Source organism: Acomys russatus, chromosome 16 (assembly GCF_903995435.1).
Source record: "Acomys russatus chromosome 16, mAcoRus1.1, whole genome shotgun sequence".
Lineage (NCBI taxonomy): Eukaryota > Metazoa > Chordata > Mammalia > Rodentia > Muridae > Acomys > Acomys russatus.
In genome coordinates this window covers 30720493-30743791 of record NC_067152.1, presented here as the reverse complement: position 1 = coordinate 30743791, position 23299 = coordinate 30720493, and the positions used below count along the sequence as shown (strand labels likewise).

Sequence of the window (23299 nt, the reverse complement as noted above, 5' to 3'; positions counted from 1 at the left end):
GAAGTCATATAGGTTTTTGTTTTTGTTTTTGTTTTGGAGGGGGGTTCTTTTTTGAGACAAGGTTTCTCTGTGTAGACTTGGCTGTTCTGGACTTGCTTTGTAGACCAGGCTGGCCCTGAACTCACAGTGATCTGTCTTCTCTGCCTCTGCATGCTGGGATTAAAGGCATGCGCCACCACACCCGACTGAATTTCTACTTTTCTTTCTTTCTTTTTTTTTTTTTTTTTTTTTTTTTTTTTTTTTGGTTTTTCAAGACAGGGTTTCTCTGTATAGCCTTGGCTGTCCTGGACTCGCTTTGTAGACCAGACTGGCCTCGAACTCACAGCGATCCGCCTGCCTCTGCCTCCCGAGTGCTGGGATTAAAGGTGTGCGCCACCATGCCCGGCTGAATTTCTACTTTTCTTATGAAGAAGATATAGTTGACAAAAAATATAGAAAGTGATACTCATTTTTTTTTTAAATGGTGCTGGTGTGACAACTTAGTATGTAAAGGCACTTTTAAGTTTAATCCCCAGCATCCGCTTGGTGAGAGAAAGAACCTGTAACTACAGGTTGTTCACTGACCTTCACATACATGCTTAATATAGCACACGCAGACACACACAAAATAAATACAATTTCAGTTTTACAAAAAACTTAGAATGATCATGGGCAGTAAACATGCAGTCTAACTAAGAAAAATTAAGTTCTACATGCACAATTCTATTTCAAGGAATTACAGAATGAAGATCGATCATATTTTTTTGGTAAAGTCATTCATATTCTCCTCAAATAAAGTGATCGTCTAAGCTGAGTGCGGTGGCACACTCCTGTAATCCCAGCACTTGGGGAGGCAGAGGCAGGAGAATCTCTGAGTTAGAGGACAACCTGGCCTACAGAGAGATTTCCAGGACAGCTAGGGGTCCAAAGAGAAACTCAGTCTTGAAAAACCAGAAATATAAAATAAAATGATTGGGTTTTTTTTTCCTTTTTTTGGTTTTTTTTTAGCATGAGTAATACATATGCCGCTCAGACTAGGTTTGTTCATACAGAAATTTAATGAGTTCTGGCTTTAAAGGCAGGACTGAAAATTTAAGGCCATAAGTCTTTAGCTTCCTAATGATTCTAAGCACATTATTGCCGCTATTCTAAAACTCCACCAACTTTTCACTCTATTTGTTATTAGACTCAAATGATAAATGAAAAGTGTCTTCATAAAGTGCATTGTATATTGACATTAAAATATTTTTATATTTTTAAGGCTTGCAGAAGGGGAACAAATCTTATCTGGTGGAGTGTTTAATAAGCAAAAAAGCCATGACGATATTGTCACTGAGTTTGGTGATTCAGCTTGCTTTACTCTTTCATTGTTGGGACATGTATATTGGTAAGTAAGAGTGATTCAGAAGCCGGGCAGTGGTGGTGCATGCCTTTAAACCCAGCACTTGGGAGATAGAGGCAGGTGGGTCTCTGTGAGTTCGAGGCCAGCCTAGTTAGTGATAACAGCTGCAGACACTCTAATAAGCTCTTTTATTTTTTTTTAAAGATATATTTATTTATTAGCATGTATACAGTGTTCTGCCTGCATGTACACCTGCAGGCCAGAAAAGGGCATCAGACCATGTTGTAGATGGTTGTGAGCCACTATGTGGTTGCTGGAAATTGAACTCAGGTCCTCTGAAAAAGCAGTCTGTGTCCTTAACCTCTGAGCCATCTCTCCAGCCCCCTCTGATAAGCTCTTATCTTGAGAAGAATGTCTCTGTGTGGTTCACTGAAGAAAGTGAATGGTTTGTTTTCCTTAATATTATATATTTACTGCTACTTATTGGAAAGAGGCTTGAAGCCAGGCTTCAGTAATGCAAATTAAGTATTAATTATATATTAATTTCTTCTAATACCCTTGAAATGTGCAATAAAAAATTTTAACATCCATGAACTCAGAATTATCACTATATAATGGGTCTTATGTTTTTAAAAATACTTTTAAAAAAATTTATTGATTTATTTATTTATTATTTTGTATATAGTGCTCTGCCTGCAGGTACACCTGCAGGCCAAAAGAGGGAATAATAATAACAATAATAACAACAACAGCCACAGTAGATAGTCAAGGGACTTCAGACTTTATTTTTCTTTTGTTTTTTTAAACTGAAGAGATTTTTTTTTTTTTTAACCTTTATATTATGTGCATTAGTGTTTTGCCTGCAAGTACGTCTGTGTGAGGGGTGTCAGATCTTGGAGTTACATACAGACAGTTGTGAGCTGCCATGTGGGTGCTGGGATTTGAACCTGGGTCCTCTGAAAGAGCAGTCAATACCCTTAACTGCTGAGCCATCTCTCCATCCCGTAAGAGAATCTTAATAACTTTTGAGCCCTTCTTTTCTCCAATTTAAAAGGTTAAGATGAAATAGGGACATTCTTTGTATTTTCTAGAGTGGTCAAAGTATAATAGGTTCCAGGAATGGGGCGCTGGTATTATCTGGATTCAAAATCTAATCCTTCCTATATCAATTAGAAGTATCAGTCTCCTTCTTTAAAAGAATCATCTCTACTTTGTTGTATAAAAAATCTGACCATTTAAATATTAGCATGCAAAGCGTGTAAGTTGCTTTCAGAACTACCACTGAGTGTTATGTAAACTAGTTGAAATACAGTTGAAGCATCTGATGTTGTCTGTCAGTCACTATGTAGCCCTTAGCTGGTCTGGAATTCACTAGTAGATCAGGCTGGCCTCAAACTTACAAAGATCCCCCCCCCCCTCTCTGAAATGATGGGATTAAAGGCATGTGTGTTCCACCGTACCTTGTCTTTTTTATTTGCCAAGAAATTAAATGCCCAAGAATGCAATGAGAGCTGGGCATAGTGGTGCACCCTTGTAACTTTAGCACTTAAGAATATGAGGCAGGAGGATTTTGTGGCTAGTTGGAGTTACATGACATTATCTCAGAGAGCAAGAGAAATTAAGAATTTTGGGAAGCATCAAATAGTACCATAAGAATTTATGTAAGATTTATCTGATTTTTATATTAAAAATTATAAGAAAAACTCTGGGGTTTATAGTTTGTTTAATCCATCATTTCTCTCCACAGCAAGACAGATCGGCTTGCCAAAGGATCAGAATGTTACCAAAAGAGCCTTAGTTTAAATCCTTTTCTCTGGTCTCCCTTTGAATCATTATGTGAAATAGGTAAGCTCATGGAGGTGGGGGAAGGATTCCTCTTTCTTCTTCCTCCTTCTCTTCCTCTTGTTCCTTCTTCTCCCTCCCTTCCTCCATCCCTTGCCCTCTCCCTCTCTCTCAGTTTTGTTTGTTAGCTTTTCAAGACAGGGTTTCTTCTGTGTAGCCCTGGCTGTCCTGGAACTCACTCTGAAAACCAAGCTGGCTTTGAGCTAAAGAGCACAGCCTGCTTCTGCCTCTTATGTCTACTGTCAGCTTCAGCTACATTGTGAAACCAGCCTAGCTTGCAGGGCTGTCTCAAAAAGTAGCCCCTCCTTAGAATCATTTCATAATGTGTCTTTTCATATCCTAAAGATTAAGTTCACTAATCTCTTCTGTTACCAGTCTACTTTAAATGTGTCCTTCAGAATAAATACTATGTATATAATCCTAGCCAAAATCATTTTCTGTTTAAGAAAAAGGAGAAAATTGGCATGCATGTGCCACGTAGCACATAAGACAACTTGCAGGGATCAGCTCTCCCATCCCATCATGTATGTCTCAGGGATTGAACTCAGGTTTTCAGGTTGGACAGCAGCCACATTTACCTACTGAACTTTCCTCCTGGCTCTGGTTTATATTTAAAAGTTTATTTTCCAGCTGGGCATGGTGGCCTGTAATCCCAGACTCTAGGAGGCATGCAGATCACTGTGAGTTTAAGGCCAGCCTGGTCTACACAGTGAATCCAGGACAGTCAAGGCTACACAGAGAAACCCTGCCTCCGGGTTGGGGAGGATGATGGAGCAGGGGATTTGTTTTCCAAATTTAAGGGTTAGCTTCCACAATAAGTTAATGATGGGTCTTTGAAGAGGTAAGATTGATTAATATTAGTGGACAGGACAATTTTGAAGCTCTAAGACTTATGCATACTTGAAAAGATTATCCCTCAGAGGCAAGTTTTGTTTTGTCTTTTGGTCTTTACAGGTGAAAAGCCAGATCCAGACCAAACATTTAAATTAACATCTCTACAGAATTTTAGCAGCTGTCTGCCCAACACTTGTACAACTCTAGTATCTAATCACAATTTATCTCATAGACAGCCAGAGACAGTCCTTACAGAAACACCCCAGGATACAATTGTAAGTATACTTCTGCTAATATTCAAAGTATTCTGAAACCGAAAAGGAATGATTGTAACTAAACAGTGTATCATAAATGACATGGTAGGAAATTTCTCTTTCAGGAATTAAACAGACTGAACTTAGAATCTTCCAATTCAAAGTACTCCTTGAATACAGATTCCTCCGTGTCTTACATTGACTCAGCTGTCATTTCACCAGATAATGTCCCTCTTGGGACGGGTACTTCCATACTATCTAAACAGGTCCAAAATAAGCCAAAAACTGGTCGAAGTCTATTAGGAGGACCAACTGCTCTTAGCCCACTAACCCCAAGGTAAGGCACACAAGATATTTTTAAATGAATTCTAATATAAATGTTCTTTGGTGAATCATATTATTAATGCTGTAAGTTAATATAAACATCTTCCTAAATCAGTTTCACGAAATGAAGTAATAGAAACAATGGATCTGTAAAAATTTTGAATTAAATATTGAAGGGCTAAAGATGTAGCTCAGTTGGCACAGTGCTTCAGTAGCATGCACAAGGCCTGGCCTTGACACGGCCTCTGTAAAGCAGGCCAGGTGTGAAATGCATAGAATCTGAGTACCTGGGAGGCGGACACAGGAAGATCAGAAGCTCTTTCTCAAAATAAAATACAGCAGAGGAAAAAAATTAAAGCTTTTTACATATGCCTCAATTGGTATATGTATTAAAACATTCTATCTGTATGGCTGTGTACATCTGCAGATAGCAGTGAGACCCTCCAAATGTATGTTTTATCGCATAGTTATGGCATTATTATCAGTTCTCTTTTCTAAAACATGGAAGAACAATTGACATTTATCATTGTAAAATATATTGTCATTTATTAAAAGTATATGATATATCATATATAATAACTTATCACAAAGGATACATATTTAGAACTATCAGACAAAACTCATGAAAGAATAGACTATGTGGGGGCTGGAGAGATGGCTCAGAGGTTAAGAGCACTGCTCTTCCAAAAGTCCTGAGTTCAATTCCCAGCAACCACATGGTGGCTCACAACCATCTATAATGAGATCTGGTGCCCTCTTCTGGTGTGCAGGCACACATGGAGGCAGAGTACTGTAAAATAATAGATAAATAAAATATTTTTTTTTTAAAGACTATATATGAATGGAGTCTCAAGGCCAGGAAGGTATTAAAATAGCATGACTAGGACATTGATTCTGGTGTCTGCAGAGACCAATGGTAACTATATCGATAATTAGTAAGTAATTACCAGTAATATAGAGCATTGTCTCCATGTTCCACAAATTGGAGTTTATTTTCATCCTGTGGATCTTAGCTTTTAAAAAGCCAGTCCACTTCTAAGATCAGTGGCTGCTGTTCATGTTAGATTCTTGTCTTTTTTCTTTACTCTGGTGGGTGGCATACTCTGCATTCATAACTCATTTTTAAACATGCCCCTCAGGTCCTCTTTGCCCCTAAGACTGATTTGCCATTCTCTTCCTTTTAGACCTTCTAATTTAAGTATACTGCTGCTTTATATATGCCTTGATGACTTTTTGACACCTTGATTTCAACCTCTTCTCAGTTTTGGGATTTTGCCATTAGAAACCCCAAGTCCTGGAGATGGATCCTATTTACAAAACTACACTAATACACCTTCTGTAATTGACGTGCCATCCACCGGAGCCCCTACAAAAAAGGTATAAAGTATAGTTTGTTTAAAATACAGTTTGGGGGGCTGGAAGGATGGCTCAGTGGTTAAGAGTACTGGCTGCTCTTCCAGAGGTCCTGAGTTCAATTCCCAGCAACCACATGGTGGCTCACAACCATCTATAATGAGATCTGGTGCCCTCTTCTGGTGTGCAGGTGTACATGCAGACAGAGAATGTATACGTAATAATAAATAAATATTTTTTTAAAAAAATACAGTTTGGGTGTTGATTAAAGAAGCTTACTTACAATTCCAATCTATAAAAGTAATTTCAAAGAGAATCCAACTTTATTTATTTTTCATTTTTTGGTTTTTCGAGACAGGGTCTCTGTGTAGCCTTGACTGTCCTGGACTTGCTCTGTAGACCAGGCTGGCCTTGAACTCACATCATTCCACCTGCCTCTGCCTCCCAAGTGCTGGGATCAAAGGCATGCACCACCACACCTGGCTTGTGGAAAAACTTGGGGGGTTGGAGGGGGGGGAGTAGTTTATCTTTAGAATTTAGGAAAGGACTAGGTAATTTTTTTAATCGCCTCAGATTTCTATTTAACTGTTTTTCTAAGTGCAAAAGGAACAGTATAATATCTTGCTGTTTCATTTTCTTTATTTATAACAAATTAATTCATAAATATTAAGACTAATAGTGGTATTATACTGAACTATTTTCATTGAAAAGTGTAGATAGGAGCATTATAATGTCACTTGCAGTACGATCTGTATTCACAAACCTTAGACTTTTTGTGTTTTACAGTCTGTTGCCAGAATGGGCCAAACTGGAACAAAGTCTGTCTTCTCACAGAGTGGAAATAGTCGAGAGGTCACTCCAGTTCTTGTTGCACAAACACAAAGTTCTGGCCCACAAACAAGGTATTTATTATAGTGTCTATTTCATCAATGTAATGTATATGCTCCTTCAAAATTATTTCCTTCTTAGACAACCTTTTTAGAGCAAGTACAATCAATTTCTTTCTTTTTGTGTTTTTGTTTGCTTGCTTGCGTGTTTGGTTTGTGTTTGTTTATTTTTGGTTTTCTTGAGACAGGCTATGCAGTAGCCTTGACTGTCCTGTACTCACTTTGTAGACCAGGCTGGCCTCAAATTCAGGCCTGCCTCTGCCTCCTGAGTGCTGGAATTAAAGGCCATGCACCACCACAACTTTTGGTTTTGTTTTTGAGGCAGAGTCTATATTATGCAGTTTTTTGCTGTCCTGGAAACTCACTATGTAGACCAAGCTGAGATCCCATGTGCTGGGATGAAGGATGTGAGCCAGCAGGCATGGCACATACCGACTTTCTATACACAGGCCGTAAAATTAATCTTCAGATACAGAAGCCTTAACACTGTCACAGCCAGGTGTGGTGGTGCGCCTGTAATCCCAGCACTCTGGGAGGCAGAGGCAGGCAGATCTCTGAATTCCAGGCCAGCCCGGTCTAGGCTACACAAAGAAACCCTATCTAAAAGGAATCAGTATACCTGTGGTGTTGGGATGGTGATTCTGGTCAAGTGTACAGCTTGCAGAGTGATTGCCTTGGGTTTTTACTTTTAGGGCAGGCAATTGTTACTGGCTTTTTTTTCTTTCTGTTTTTCTTTTTGACTACATAACCCTGGATGGTCAGAAACTTACTATGAAGCCCCCACTAGCTTTGAACTGGCAGCAAGCCTCCTTCCTTGGCCTTTTGAATGGTGGCAAGGTTCGTTTTCTAAGGTTACAAGTAATGAAGTACAAACAGCACCCGTGGCCTGAGAATCCAGAGTTCTCTAGAATATAAGACTTCGAACACCAATATTACATAAAAAGCTTCAGATTTTGGAGCAGTTCAGATGTAATCTTCTGATTAGGAATCTCTGCATAACTATCAGAGAGTTTATACAGATATTACAAAATCCAAAAAAAGTGAAATCTGAACTGCTTCTCATCTGAAGCATTTTGGCTAAATGTTATTCAACCTGTTTAACAAACTGGGTGTCTTTAAACAGCAAATTTATTCTTTTTTTTTTTTTTCTTTTTTTTTTTTTCTTTTTTTTTTTCATTTTTCCTGTATCCCACGTTGCTAATAATCTTTTCTAGTTTTAAACCATTTAAGTTTGACATCAGGACGTTGTCAAGGGCACTTCCCCATCAAAGACTGTAGAGGAAGATCTTTCTTGCTCAGGCCTTCCCTGGACTGTGGCAGCATAACTCAGTATCTACCTTTGTCTTGACAAGAAGATGTTTCTGTATTTAGATTTCCCTCCTATAAAGACACCAATAATACTGGATTGGTACCCACCTTCATGACCTCATATTAACTTGATTACATCTACAAAGACCCCATTTTCTGGATAATCACAGTCACAGGTTCTGGGCATTAAGACTGATATCTTTTGAGAAACTAAATTGAGCATCTCAAAATTTAATCACATTAGCAACCAAGCATTGCCCAGTAGCTTTCTCTGTAGAGACATCTTTAGGGCTTACGGTGCATTCATTCATTCATTCATTCATTCATTCACTTTACATCCCGATCGTAGCCCCCTCCCTCCTCTCCTATTTTCATGTATCAAATGTGCCTTCAAGCAATAGACTACTCCGTATAATAGGAAACCCTAAATCAGTTCATTTTGGTGCTCTTGGGGATTGTTTTAACAATGTTTTATATCCATATTGTATTATAACCCCCCAGTACACTATTACTTCAACCTTTAAAACAGTCGTTTATCTTTTATTAAAAAAACAGGAAGAAAGAAAGAAAAGAAAGAAAGAAAAGCAGTTTTAACCATACATTTAGTATTACTAATGGTCTCTCAGAAGATTCAAACTTCTCTGTCTGGTATCATTTTCCTCCATCTCTTAAAATCTAATGTGTCCCAGTAATGAATTTTTCCCCTTCTGCATATCAGGAAACAAGGCTGTTTCACTTGATTTTTGAGATTGAAGTCTTTCTGTTTTTTCAGGCTAGCCTCATTAGGCTCTCTGCCTGGAATAACAGGTATCTTTTAAAAGTTTTACTGAATAGGGAAGCAGCAGTTAAGTCAATTTCTAACACCCACATAAAAGATAGATATGTCCACATGGCTTGCCAGCCAGCCAAACCAAAATTGTGGACTTCTGGTTTAGTGAGAGACTGTCTTAAAAAGTAAGGTAGTACCAGTACTCGGGAGGCAGAGGCAGGCAGATCTCTGAGTTTTGAAGCCAGCCTGGTCTATAGAGTAAGTTCTAGAACAGCCGGAGCTGTTACACAGAGAAACCCTGTCTTGAAAAACCAAGTAAATAAATAACAGCCACCACAAAAGTTGTTGACTGGAGAGATAGCATCCGTACCTGGGCTTGGGCCAGACACACCTATAACTCCAGAGAAACCAGTGAGCTCACTGCCAGCCAGCCTAGTCAAAGAGTAAGCTTTGGGTTCAGTGACTTATGTATGAGAATAATGCTAAGAACCATAGAGGGAGCTACCTGAGGCCAGACGTGTCGATGTGTGTGTGTGTGTACACACTGTTAAACTGGGTGTCACCTGGCTTAAAGTACCATCCCTAGCCATAGGGAGGACCTTCCCAGAGAATGGCCAGTCCTATCATTTTCTTCACCTAAATTATCCTCTAGAACTCATTTCTGTAAGTTTTCCAAAGTATTTTTCCAAGGACATTTTATTTTACATGTAAGGATATTTTGCCTGCACATATGCCAGTGTACTATGTGCATGCCTGGTGCCTGAGAAGGCCAGAAGAGGGCATTAGATCCTGTTGAACTAGAGTTTTATTTCTGAGCCGTCTCTTTAGCACCACCTTGAACATATTTTAAAAATTATAAAATAATGATGTTGCTTATGGGGGGCGAGGGGGGCTTGTTTGTTATTTTCATGCTGGGGCTGGAGAGATGGCTCAGTGTATTGGCTGTCCTTTCAGAGGACCCAGGTTTGACTACTAGCACTCACATGATGAGTACCAGAGAAACCAATGCCTCTGACCTCTGTGGGTACCAGGGGTGTACATGGGGCCCATACGTACATGCAAACAAAACATTCATACACGTAAAATATTTTTAAAGTGTTAATATGATTGTCACATAATCACATATGTAAAGTGCTTTTTATTGTCAGACTCCTAGTTAGCCAAGTACAAACTAAAGAGTCATGCAGTGATCATATGATATGAAATAAATTTTTTTTCTGGTTCCTTAGACTTTGGAAGAATCTCCACTTTAATCAAGTGAGTCTTTAGAATGAGCAAAACCTTCACAAAAGTATTGAAAAGCTTCTTTCCTAACTTGTGGCCTGAAAACTGTCTTAACTATTTCTACTTACTCCATGAAGAGTTGTGTTACCTTGTACAGTCATCTGTCTTTATCGGTCTGAGCAATGCTCTTAGAGTATATCCTCCCTGGGAACTACCCTATGCTATGAAGCTATCCCTTTCCACTTGTCAGAACTCTCTTCTATAAGGAATCATGTTGGTAAATTACATTTCTTCTTGTAATATAAATGAAAGTTGCTCCTACCACATAAAGTTTTTTTGTCCTTTTAAAAATGAATTAGAGGGCTAGAGAGATGGCTCAGAGGTTAAGAGCTCTGACTGCTCTTCCAGAGGTCCTGAGTTCAAATCCCAGCAACCACATGGTGGCTCACAACAATCTATAATGTGATCTAATGCCCTCTTCTGCAGATACAGCACTCCTATACAATAAATAAATATATATATTTTTTTAATGAATTAGGGAGCTGGAAAGATGGCTTAGTGGTTAAGAATGCTAACTGTTCTTGCAGAGAGAGGGATTTGATTACCATATGGAACTGTTAGAACTGTCTGTAACTCCAGCTTGGGTGAACCTGACTCCCTCTTCTGTCCTTTGCAGGCTCCTGCATGCATGTGGAGCATATAAACTCATAGGCAACCACACCTACACATTGAATTAAAAGTAAAATAAGCAGGGCATGGTGGTGCATACCTTTAGTCCCAGCACTTGGGAGGCAGAGGTAGGCAGAACTCTGAATTTGAGGCCAGCCTGGTCTACAAAGCGAGTCCACGACAGCCAAAGCTACACAGAGAAACTCTGTCTTTAAAAAAAAAAAAGGAAAATAAATAAGCCTTTTAAAAGAATGGGTTGATTCCCCCAAAATGTTCCTACTAGGTAAAATTCCCTCCGTTCCACTCAGACACCTCCAGGGCTATCTCTGAGTATGTTTTACTCACTGGCCGTTATCTTATATTTAGAAACTCTTTGATCAAGACAGATAATAGGAAGGTTGATTGCACTTGTCAGGTTGTGGCAGGATCTGGAATCACTAGGAAGGGCCTTTCAGTGAGGGGTTATCTAGATTAGATTGCCCTGGGGCATGTCTGTGAGCTGTTTTCCTAATTGGGTTAGTTGAGGTTGGAAGACTCGCCCTGAATATACATGGTATGGTTTTATGGGCTTAGCTCTAGACTGAACAGGAGAGAAGGAACTGAACACAGCGCTCTGCTTCTTGACTGTGAATGTAGAGGGGCCAGCTTTCTGGAGCTTCTGCTGCTGTGGCATCCCCAGCTCAACCATGATTACTACTCCTGAGCTAAAAGAAACTCTTCATCTTGTAAATTACTTTTGCTGAGAGTGTTTAGAGACCAAGATGGGTGGTAACCAGTAGAATTACCCATAAGTTATGAGGGATTTAGTCCATAAGCTTTCTACCTTCCTTCCCACTTTTAGACAGGCTGGCATGTATCCTAGGATGGCAGTAACTTGCTGTGTATCCGAGAATGTCTTTAACTACTAGTCCACCTGCCTCCACCTCCAAAGTGCAAGGTTTACAAGCAGTGCCACAACATAGCAGGTTTATGTGATGCTGGAGAGCAAACCCAGGGCTTTGTGCATGCTGAGGTGGCACCCTGCCGTCTCAGCTGTATCCTCAGACCCATTGCCTACTGCTCTTGTTGTCTCTTTGAAACAGGGTCTCACTCTACCCCTCATCAAGTCTTAATTAGGCCATTTTAGATTTTAAATTTGTACTATTGTTTTATTTTTGAGACAAAGTCTCATTCTGTATCTCAGACTGGCCTTGAATTGAGACCCATCTATCTGTCTCAGCTTTTCTTAGAATAGATAGGGATTACAGCTGTGATTACTACCATGCACAACTAAGTTTAATTGCATTCTAAGAAAAGAATTCTTGGGTTAGAGAGATGACTACTCTTCCAAAGGTCCTGAGTTCAGTTCTTAGCACCCACATGGTGGCTCACAAGCATCTATAATGAAATCTGGTGTCCTCTTTTGTAGTACAGGCACACATGCAGCCCGAAAACTGTACACATAGTAAGTAAATTTTTTTAAAAAAAAGAATAGAATTCTTGGAGAGATGGCCCAGTGGTTAAAAACTTGCTGTTTTTGGGAGGACCTGGCTTCACTTCCCAGCACGCACTTTGGATGACTTAGAACTACCTGTAGCTGCAGTTAGGGAGTCTAGACAAGGACACACCTCTAGGGCTCGTATGTACGTGCAGGCACTCGGACATAGTCAAACAGTCACTGGGGGGCAGAAGCATTCCCCTTTAATCGCAACGCTTAGGAGGCAGGGGCAGGTGGATCTCTTGAGTTCGAGGCCAGATTGGTCTACATAGTGAGCCCTATCTCGAAAAACCAGGAAGGAAAAGAAAAGCGATTTAATTAATTCTTAGATGGCGATGATGGCATGCACCTTTAATTCCAGCACTCAGGAGGCAGAGATAGGGAGATCCCTGTGAAATCAAGGTCATATTGGTTTATATAGAGAATTCCAGACCAACCAGGGTACATAATAGGACCTTTTATTTTTTAAAAATTGGGCCAGACCAATAGCTAAGCAGTTAAAAGAGTACTTTCTGCTCCTGTAGAGGACCACCATTCATTTTCCAACACCCACATAATATCCTATAAGTCTAGTTCCAGGAGATATAGCCCTCTCCAATGCCTTCTACAGGAACCAGGCATGCTTGTGGCACACTTACACATGTAGGAAGAACATTCATAGGCATAAACTTTTTTGTTTTCTTTTTCAAGACAGGGTTTCTGTGTGGCCTTGACTGGCCTGGCCTCATTTTGTAGACCAGGATGGCCTCGAACTCAGAGATATTTTTAAAATATTTTGTTTTTAAGATTTATTTATTTACCGAGTATACAGTGTTTTGCCTGCATGTACACCAGAAGAGGCCACCAGACCTCATTATAGATGGTTGTGAGCCACCATGTGGTTGCTGGGAATTGAACTCAGGACCTTTGGGAAAAGCAAGCAATGCTCTTAACCTCTGAGCCATCTCTCCAGCCCATAAAAATATTTTTTAAGTAGAATTTTTCTCTTAAGTTTGCCTTTGAAGTAGACCTTGATCATATTCTTCTTGTCTTAAGTAGAATAAACCTTTGCTTTGGTTGGTTGAGTTTATATTTATTCTAGTGGTATTTATTTATTGGCAGATAACACATTTAAATGATTCATGCCCAACTTTTTCTTATATTTAACATGTAGCAGTTGCCAATGTGCCCCAGACAGTTGTATACATATGTTTGTCCTTTATTGACTCAGAAGCTTTTGTGGATCGTTTTAAGTGAAAAGATTTTTGCTGTACTCTTTAATAACATAAATGGGTTTTGTGTTGTTGTGTGGGTTTTTTGTTTTTTGTTTTTTTTTTAAGTGTGTGTGTGCGTGCGCTCGTGGGGATGAGGTGGGTGTTGGGGTGTGTTTGCTCTAGAGTACACATGTGATGTCCATGCTGGTACATGTAAGTGCACTCAGTCCAAAAGAGGTTATAGCATCACCTGGAACTAGAGTTACTGGCAGTTGAGAGCCACCCAATGAGGAACAAAACTTCATCCTCTGGGAGAGCATAAGTATTCTTAACCAGGTAGCCATTCCTTTAGCCTGTGACTAGTTTGTTTGTTTGTTTAAGATTTATTTATTATGCATACAATGTTTGCCTGAATGTACACCTGCAAGCCAGAAGAGGGCATTACAGATGGTTGTGAGCCACCATGTGGTTGCTGGGAAGTGAACTCAGGACCTTTGGAAGAGCAGGCAGTGCTCTTAACCTCTGAGCCATCTCTCCAGCCCTGTGAATAGTTTTTAAATCTTTAGTTTTCATAGGGACTAAAAAGGAACTAACCAAAATACCAATTTCAGAATACTTACATGACGAATGCATGTTTTAATAAAGCAGCATTGAGACAATAGTTAATGGTCATATGCCAACTATTAAGTGGTTAAAAATGTCTTTGTTTTTAGTACAACACCTCAGGTATTGAGCCCCACTATTACATCTCCCCCAAATGCATTGCCTCGAAGAAGTTCCCGCCTTTTCACTAGTGACAGTTCTACAACCAAGGTAAAGACTTATGAGTGTCACACTCATTTAATACTTGCTCTGCTGAACATTCTGTTCTTTGATGACTCCATCTCAAGTAAAGGGTTTGTTGTCATTTTGGTTTAGACCACTCGCCATGTAACTCAGGCTAGACTGTAAATGGCCCTTCTCTGGCTTTAGCTTCTGGGGAGCGGGGATTACAGGGCCACACTTCTTCTTGGTTGTTGGTAAATATGTCAATCTTGAAATGACAAAAGCCGGGCTTTAATCCCAGTACGCAGGAGGCAGAGGCAGGCAGATCGCTGTGAGTTCGAGGCCAGCCTGGTCTACAAAGTGAGTCCAGGACAGCCAAGGCTACACAGAGACCCTGTCTTGAAAAACCAAAAAAAAAAAGAAAAAGAAAAGAAAGGAAAAAAAATAGAAATGGCCAAATTATAGTAAAAACATCAATGGCTTTTGGGGAAATAAGGCTGGAAGAAAGATACAGCTATTTAAATGTACTACAAATGGATTTCTCTATTCTAGAATCATAATTATAAATATTATGGTTGCGTGCACAAATTACACAGAGCTCTACGTATACACATGCAAAAGAATTCATGAAAAATGGCATATGGCCATGGGGTCTGTAGTTCATATGTTATCACTGAAGAAAGAATGAGTGGAAATTCAGTCATGTTACTACCTTCAAAGTTAAAAGCAAAGAAGATGGCGATGAGACATTTTATGTCTTGGTCTGTTGACTGACCTTATGGATAATTTACCTTTGGCACATCCCGGTTAGTGGTTTTGTGCCATTGATGGTAGTGCTTTGGTATAATTCGTGTTGCACTTTCTTAGTTTTAAATAGTGAAGATCTGCCCTTAGTGCAGACTGACCGCAGGCACTAAGTTGTGCAATTGACGGTTGCAGGTTGCACTTAAAATGAAATGACTCTCAGCATCCTGGCTCATTCCTATATGTAATTCCAGGATTTGAGAGGCTAAAACAGGAGAATTGCTTCAACTTCCAGGTCAACATGGGCCAAAAAGTAAGGCTCTGTCTCAAAGAAACAAACAAAAACTTGTTTAGAAGACTTGTTTTCATAAATTTTCTGATAAAGAAAACAAAAAGACTGATGAGGATTATGCATTTCTTTTATGTGTAGTTCTTACAGAAAATGTTAATGGAGACATCTAAAATAACAAGAATGACAAGCATGGAATTTTATTCCTTTTTACAGGAGAATAGCAAAAAGTTAAAAATGAAGTTTCCACCTAAAATCCCAAACAGAAAAACTAAAACTAAAACTAATAAAGGAGGAATAACTCAACCCAACATAAATGATAGTCTGGAAATTACAAAATTGGACTCTTCTATCATTTCAGAAGGGAAACTATCCACAGTCACACCTCAGATCCAGGCCTTTAACCTACAAAAGGCAGCCGCAGGTCTGTTGCACATGCTCACTGTACTTCTTAATTAAGGTTTAATGTTTACTTTCATGTTTTTAAATTTGTGTCTCTATTTCTGTGGCTGTGTATATACCCACAAAAGCCAAATTAGGGCATGAATGCCATGGAACTGGAATTATAGATAGTTGTAAGCTGCCATGTGGATACTGGGAACTGGATGCAAATGCTTTTAACAACTGAGCCCCTTAAAATTATAATTTAATTACACTTTATTATTTCATTTATTTGTTTGTTTGTTTATATAGTGAGAGAGAGGGAGGGGTGTGTGTGAGTGTGCATTTAGGTTAAAGGACAGCTAACAGGAGTTAGTTTTTTCTGTATACCATATGGGGTCCCAGGGATCAAACTCACGTCATCAGGCTTGATGGTGAGAGTCTTTAACCACCAAGCCATCTTGTCAGCCCAGATACTGGAGTCCTGGGGGTTTTTTCCCTAAAGGAGTAATCTGAGTTAGCATTTTTAGAAAACCAGAGCTGTGTGTTTTCTCCTTTGTTTATAATTATATTGTTTTCTCCTAGAAGGTTTGATGAGCCTTCTTCGTGAAATGGGAAAAGGTTATTTAGCTTTGTGTTCATACAACTGCAAAGAAGCTATAAATATTTTGAGCCACTTACCTTCTCACCACTACAGTACTGGTTGGGTATTGTGCCAAATTGGACGGGCTTATTTTGAACTTTCAGAATACATGCAGGTAAGTATACAAAGATTCACACATCTTTCTAGAACTGTTTAATTTTCACACTTAAGGATAGATCTAAAACGATCAATATTTATTAACTTACTATGTGATATTTATATAATTATTTTCTTAGTATGTGTTAGGATTACAGTTGCTGTGGTGAAATGAAACACCATGACAGGAAGCAACGTGGGAAGGAAGGGGGTTTGTTTTGTTCAAGGTTCCATAGAATATAGTTCATAATCAAAAGTAGTGAGGGCAGGAACTCACACAAGCCAAGGACCTGGAGGGCAGGAGCTGGTGCAGAGGCCGTAGAGGGGTGCTGCTTACTGACTTGCTCCTCCTCCTTTCTTAGTGAGCCCAAGGATGGCAGCATCCACAATGGGCTGAGCCCTCCCCCATCAATCACTAATTAAGAAAACGTTACTCAGTGGGATCTTAGGAAGGCATTTACTCCATAGAGGTTCCATCCTTTAGATAACTCTAGCTTATATCAAGTTGATATAAAACTAGGCAGCACAATAATTTATAAATGAAATTCTATTTTGTATTAAAAGATAATTTAAATTCACTGGGCTTTCTTGGAAAGGATTTGTAGAGAATAGTTACCAAGTTATGTGAACTATTTGTGTTCTGCTTGGCTGAATACAAAAATAGATATTTACCCTGTGATCAATATTTATAATGTAAATTCTTTCTATAGTGTCTGCAAAATTATATACTGAGCTGAATGTTTGGCACTTAGTGTGTTATATAAACTTAATGCTTTGAAAAAGATTATGCTTAATTGAAGACATGATGTCCTTCTAACAGGATTTTTTCACTTTGTACCCCTGGCTGGCCTGGAACCTGCTATTTAGACCAGGCTCACCTCCCTAATGCTGGGATTAAAGGCATGCACTACCACACCCAGCTAGCTTTGCTTTTGAGATAGGAGCTCGTGTAGACCAGGCTAGCCTCAGACTATGTGTAAGCCAGGACGACTAGAATTGCTGATTCTCGCCAGGTGCAGTGGTTCAGGCCTGTAATCCCAACACTCAGGAGGCAGTGGCAAGCAGATCTCAGTGAGTTCGAGGCCAGTCTGGTTTAGAAAGTGAGTGCAGGACAACCAGGGCTACAGAGAAACTCTGTCTCCAAAAACAAAACAAAAACAAGTTCCTGATTCTCTTGCTCCTTCCTCAGATTTTGGGTTTACAGGCATGTAACTAGCATCCATAGTTTATAAACCCACATGGGGGTTGAATCCAGGACTTCATACATGCTAAGCAAACTGTCAGGTGAGAGCTACAGCAACAGCCTTTTGTTAGTTTTATTAGGCTTTTTTTTTTTTTTTTTTTTAACACACATAGATTCCTTGTGGAGATTTGGTTGGTTGTTAATTATGAGTTTTGGTTCTCATGTGTGTACACACACACACACACACACACACACACACACACACACACACACACACACACACACACACACATCCCCCACCACCACCACCACCACCACCACCACCACCCCACCCCCCACCCCACCCCCGTTTTGGTGTTTTTGAGACAGGGTTTCTTTGTGTACCCTTGGCTGTCCTGGAACTTGATCTTTAGACCAGGCTGGCTCAAAGATCTGACTGCTGTGATTAAAGGTGTGCTGCCACCACCGCCTGGCATAACTCACAGCTTTTAAAGATTTGATGGAACTTATAAAACATGAAACTGATTCCAGATACCAAATCACCAAGTTCTGGGCAAAAGTTGCCAGTTTTATAAAGGGTCTTTCCTTTCCTCGGGCTGGAGAATGACTTAGCAGCTAAGAGCATATGTGTTGTGGTTAATTTAGGAGTAGGAGCTAAAGATTGTTTATTATTAGTCCTATAATTACTATTACAGCAGTATTTTCTTTTTTGTTTCTGGGAGTTTTGGGGGGTGTTTTTTGGTTTTTGAGACAGGGCTTCCCTATTTAGACTTGGCTGTCCTGGACTTACTTTGTAGACCAGGCTAGCCTCAAACTCCCAGAGATCCGCCTGCCTCTGCCTCCCAAGTGCTGTGATTAAAAGACATGCGCCAACACTGCCTGGAGTACAGCAGTATTTTCTTACTCGATAGCATTCAATAAAACACAGACACCTGTTATGTTTTAAAACAGTCTTGTTTCACCTGGGGTAGAGCAGATAGTAATCCCCTGAACTACCTCCCATATTGGGGCAGATATCCCATGCCTTGCCCCAATCCCAATCCATCTACTTCTATAATCCATAATCCCAAATACTTGCTAATGCTCTTCATCTGGGCCGAACTGTCCATCCAAACCAGCATGTGCTACTCCTCCACCTAACCCATGGCATGGCCTTCTTTTCTGCCTTCCTGCCTTCCTTCTCCTCCTCCTCTGGTCTCCTCATCTCTTCTGGTTCTCTCCCAAAAGCCCAGGAATCTTAGCCTTGTCTATCCCATTTGCCCTGTACAGGCCTATTGGCTTTTTATTGGTCAAACAGGAACAAAGTTTTAGGCAAGTTTACAAATATTTTGGGGTCTAGGCACCAACCAGACCCACCTACAACACTTGCAGAGATCCAGTTTCCCAGCACCCACACCCACTCTCAGCCGTCTGACTCCATCTCTAGGGCCTCTCAAGTACCCACATACATAAAGTAAATCTTTAAACAGAGTCTTTCCTCATTTCCTGTCATCTTCATTTCATGCAATACAACCCAAATATTCCATCATCTGAACTAAACTTTGAACATTTTAAACTTACTATGGTGATAAACTACATGGTACATTGGTTTTATAAATGTGAAGTTTTTATAAAGTTTATTCGATGGGAAGCACAGTTCTAGAAATTGTGAATATTTTGAGAGAAAAAAAAAAGTGACCTAATACCTTAGGAAAGGGTAGTTAGTTAGTGGGCACTGTAATTTGAGCACACACAGTGCTGGTCATTGTTGAGCATTCCATGTGCCTTAGAGTTGGCAGCCATTTTACCTAGAAGTTTCAACTCAGCCTTTCAGTAGACTCATATTCATATTCTCATTCTCTCTCTCTCTCCCTCTCAAATTTCATTTTATGTGAGTGCCTGCATGTATGTATGTATGTATGTCACACATGTGCCTGATGCCACAAAAGGATGTTGGATCCCCTGGAACTGCAGTTCCAGATGGTTGTGAGCCATCATGCGAGTGCTGGGGACTAAAGCCAGGTCCTCCGCAAAGACACCAGTGTTATTTTTACAAAACTAAGTTTATTTGCTCTTAGTTTTTCTCTCTTAACCCAGCTATCACACAAATAATTGAGACTCCATTATATTATTTCAACAAATTTCACAGCACAATCCTGAACAGTATTATCTCTAAATCCTTTAAACGAGTCTGGCTTCCTCCCAGGGTCCATCCTAGAGATACTTGCATTTTGTGACTTTCCTGCTGAGCTCACTGTCCTGGTCTCCTGAACATCTGCCCATGGCTCCATCCCCTACTTCCTCCTACAACTCCTGCCCTGGCTGGCAGGAAGTCCAGCCCTAGTCTCTTGCTCATAATCCCTGAGCTGACTCCAGCCCATCCTTTCCTTTTTTTATAGAAATTTCTTTTCAGGCCATGTCTTTATCCATAGTTAAAATACAAAAACTAGGCTAAATGTGAGTCTGATTACTTCAGTATTTGATGTCCACAGCTGATTGATTACTCATTTGTCTTTGTTACTAATTGAGATAAAGCATAGTCCTGCAAAATTCAGATCCTGAAGGCAGTGGCCAGCACTACCCTGTGTGTACTGTAGCAGCTTGTTTTCCCTTACTAGGTTTTTTTTTCCCCCCACCAGGCTGAAAGAATATTCTCAGAAGTGAGAAGGATTGAGAATTACAGAGTTGAAGGTATGGAAATCTACTCTACAACACTTTGGCATCTTCAGAAGGATGTTGCTCTTTCAGTTCTTTCAAAAGATTTAACGGACATGGATAAGAATTCACCAGAGGTATGATAACAGCAATTTGCTTAAGTAGTTACTTTTCTTTACTTGTTTAATTTTTTGGATGTAGCACTGGGCTAGAGCTCAACATTACAAGTTGCTAAACACATATCCTGAACTCGGAGTTAACATCTTCCATACCTAGCATAGCCTTGATCATCCCAACAAATAAGAGATGAATCAAATATAATCCTGTATCATCTAATGATATGTTATGACAAATACATTGTTAGGTCATTTTGTCATTTTGCAGAGCATCATAATTGCACAAGAGTTCAGTTATCCTCCACTACATGGCAGATTTGATGCTAACCCTGGGCTTCACAAGATTGTCTCAGGGATGACTCCTTATCACACATTTTTTACAGTTCCTGTAAAGCTTGTCCAGGCAACAAAGCAGGACTCTCATCTCCAAAAAAACAACAGAAAAGATTATAGGATTGAATGTAAAAAGTGCTAATTTTAATTTTTTTCTAAATTTATTTATTTTGGACTGTTTTGTTTTTGTTATTGTTTTGTGGGACAGGGTCTCTATGTAGCCCTAACTGTCCTGGAATTTATTCTGTAGACCAGACTGGCCCCGAACTCACAGACATCCACCTGCCTCTGCCTCCCAAGTGCTGAAATTAAAGTGTATGCCACCATACCCAGCTATTAATTTAGTGTGTGGGAGCATATACATGCCGCGGTGAGCATATTTGGACTTTGGGGGACAACTTTTGTTGGTTCATCCTCTCTTTATATTATGTGGATTCCAAGGATTTAACTTCAGGTCATCCATCAGACTTGGCAGCAAACCCTCTTACCCACTGAGTCATCTTGCTGGCCCTTAATTGCTATCTTAAGATGCACGTGCAGGCAGATCTCTGTGAATTAAAGGCCAGCCTGGTCTACAAAGCTAGTTCAGGATAGCCAAAGACCAAAGACGGACATAAAGATGATACACATGTGCCAGTCTTCTTCTTCTTCTTCTTCTTCTTCTTCTTCTTCTTCTTCTTCTTCTTCTTCTTCTTCTTCTTCTTCTTCTTCTTCTTCTTCTCCTTTTTTTTTTTTTTAATTTTATGTGCATTGGTGTTTGCTTGCATGTATGTCTATATGAGGGTGTCAATGTGGGTGCTGGGACTTGAACTCAGATCCTTTGGAAGAGCAGACATTACTGTTAACCTCTGAGCCACCTCAAGCATATTTAGTGAGGGTTTACTTGAACGTGTGGAATGTGATTTCCCATGCCTCGGTCTCCTCTTTGTTTTACTCTTTAGAAAGGACCTTGCAGCCGGACGTGGTGGCGCAGGCCTTTAATCCCAGCACTTGGGAGGCAGAGGCAGGCAGATCGCTGTGAGTTCAAGGCCAGCCTGGTCTACAAAGAGCGAGTCTAGGACAGCCAAGGCTACACAGAGAAACCCTGTCTCGAAAGAAAGAAAGAAAGGACCTTGCTGTTTTGCCCAGGCTGTTCTTTAATTCCTGAACCTCCCATTAGGATCTCCTAGAGCTGGAATTACAGGCTTCTTGTAAAGTACTGTTGACCTGGAATTCAAATGAGGGAATCTGGTGTTCTCTTTTGACCACACACATGCACAAATTCACAAGAAGACACAAATAATAATGGTATTAAATCATCTTTAAAAACAAAAAGCAGGGCCATTAAGATAATTTTAAAAGATACTTTCTGGGCTAGTGAGATGGCTCAACGGTGAATAGCTCAGAAGCTGTTCTTCCAGAAGTTCTGAGTTCAATACCCAACAACTACTTGGTGGCTCATGACTATAAAGGGATCTGATGCCCTTTCTGACATGCAGATATACATGGAGACAAAACACTCATTCATTTTTTTAAAAATGTAAGTAAAAATTTTTTTTTTTTTTTTTTTAAGATACTTGATTCCAAGGCTTGATGACCTGAGTTCAATTCTAGGAACCCGCATAGTGGAAGGAGAATTAGCTTCTTCTGACCTTTTCTTTTTTTCTTTTTTCTTTAAATAGCAGTCTTTGTTACTTTATTAAAGATTTGTTTACTTATTTATTTATTTGTTACATATACATGTATACACGCACACCAAAAGAGGGCACCAGACTCATTATAGATGGCTATAAGCCACCATGTGGTTACTGGGAATTGAACTCAAGACCTCTGGAAGAACAGACAGTGCTCTTAACCACTGAGCCATCTCTCTAACCCTGGCCTTTTCTTGAATGCATATGTGCCTACACATACAAATAGGTAAATAAATACAGTTTAAATTTAAAATAAAATAATTAATTTTAAAATAGTTGAGCTGAGAAGATGGCCCAGAAGGTACAAGAGTTACTGTGCACATTTGGCGACCTGAGTTTGACTTCTAGAACCCATAGTAGAAAGAGAGAAAACGCTCCTTAAAACTGTGTTCTGGGGGCCGGAGAGCTGGCTCAGAGGGTAAAAGAGCACTGTCTGCTCTTCCAGATGTCCTGAGTTCAGTTCCCAGCAACCACATGATGGCGTATGACCATCTATAATGAGATCTGGTGCCTTACATGCAGGTAGAACACTGTATACATAATAAATAAATAAATAAATCTTTAAACAAAAAACAAAAACCTATGCTTTGAGCCAATTGTGGTAGCGCATGCCTTTAATCCCAGCACTCCAGAGGCAGAAACAGAAGGATCTCTGAATTCAAGGCCAACCTGCTTTACAGAGTGAGTTCAGAACAGCAAGGCTACTCAGAGAAACTCTTACCTCAGGGGTAAAAATGCAAAACTGTGCTCTGACCTACACAGGTGGAGTGTTTTCAGAAAGAGAAAGTGAGGGCCACTCCTTTGGTTTGTTTTTGTTTGTTTGTTTGTTTGTTTTCTTTTGGGTTTTTTTTTTTTTTTTCCCTAAGAAAAATCTGAGGCCTGATTTTAGTCATAGGATTGCTTTTTGTTAAAGAATAAAATAAAGACTGATCAAAAGCCAGGTGTGGTGACTCACGTCTATAACCTCAACACTCAGGGAAGCAGAAA

The 23299-nt window shown here is 39.8% G+C and overlaps 1 protein-coding gene across 10 annotated transcripts in view; it reads left to right on the top strand.

Annotated features, from left to right (window-relative positions):
- Positions 1-23299, top strand: part of Cdc27 (cell division cycle 27) — a 47436-nt gene that overhangs the window by 12351 nt on the left and 11786 nt on the right. For 4 of the 10 annotated variants that reach the window (XM_051158848.1, XM_051158853.1, XM_051158851.1 and 1 more), the window contains 10 exons: positions 1241-1366; positions 3069-3166; positions 4118-4272; positions 4377-4588; positions 5838-5952; positions 6715-6830; positions 14169-14268; positions 15470-15677; positions 16220-16392; positions 20175-20327. In XM_051158848.1, coding sequence (XP_051014805.1) covers positions 1241-1366; positions 3069-3166; positions 4118-4272; positions 4377-4588; positions 5838-5952; positions 6715-6830; positions 14169-14268; positions 15470-15677; positions 16220-16392; positions 20175-20327 — 1456 coding nt within the window. Of the gene's footprint in view, positions 1-1240; positions 1367-3068; positions 3167-4117; positions 4273-4376; positions 4589-5837; positions 5953-6696; positions 6831-14168; positions 14269-15469; positions 15678-16219; positions 16393-20174; positions 20328-23299 lie in introns of those variants that run through there. The other 6 variants (XM_051158849.1, XM_051158852.1, XM_051158847.1 and 3 more) reach the window with 5 other exon arrangements.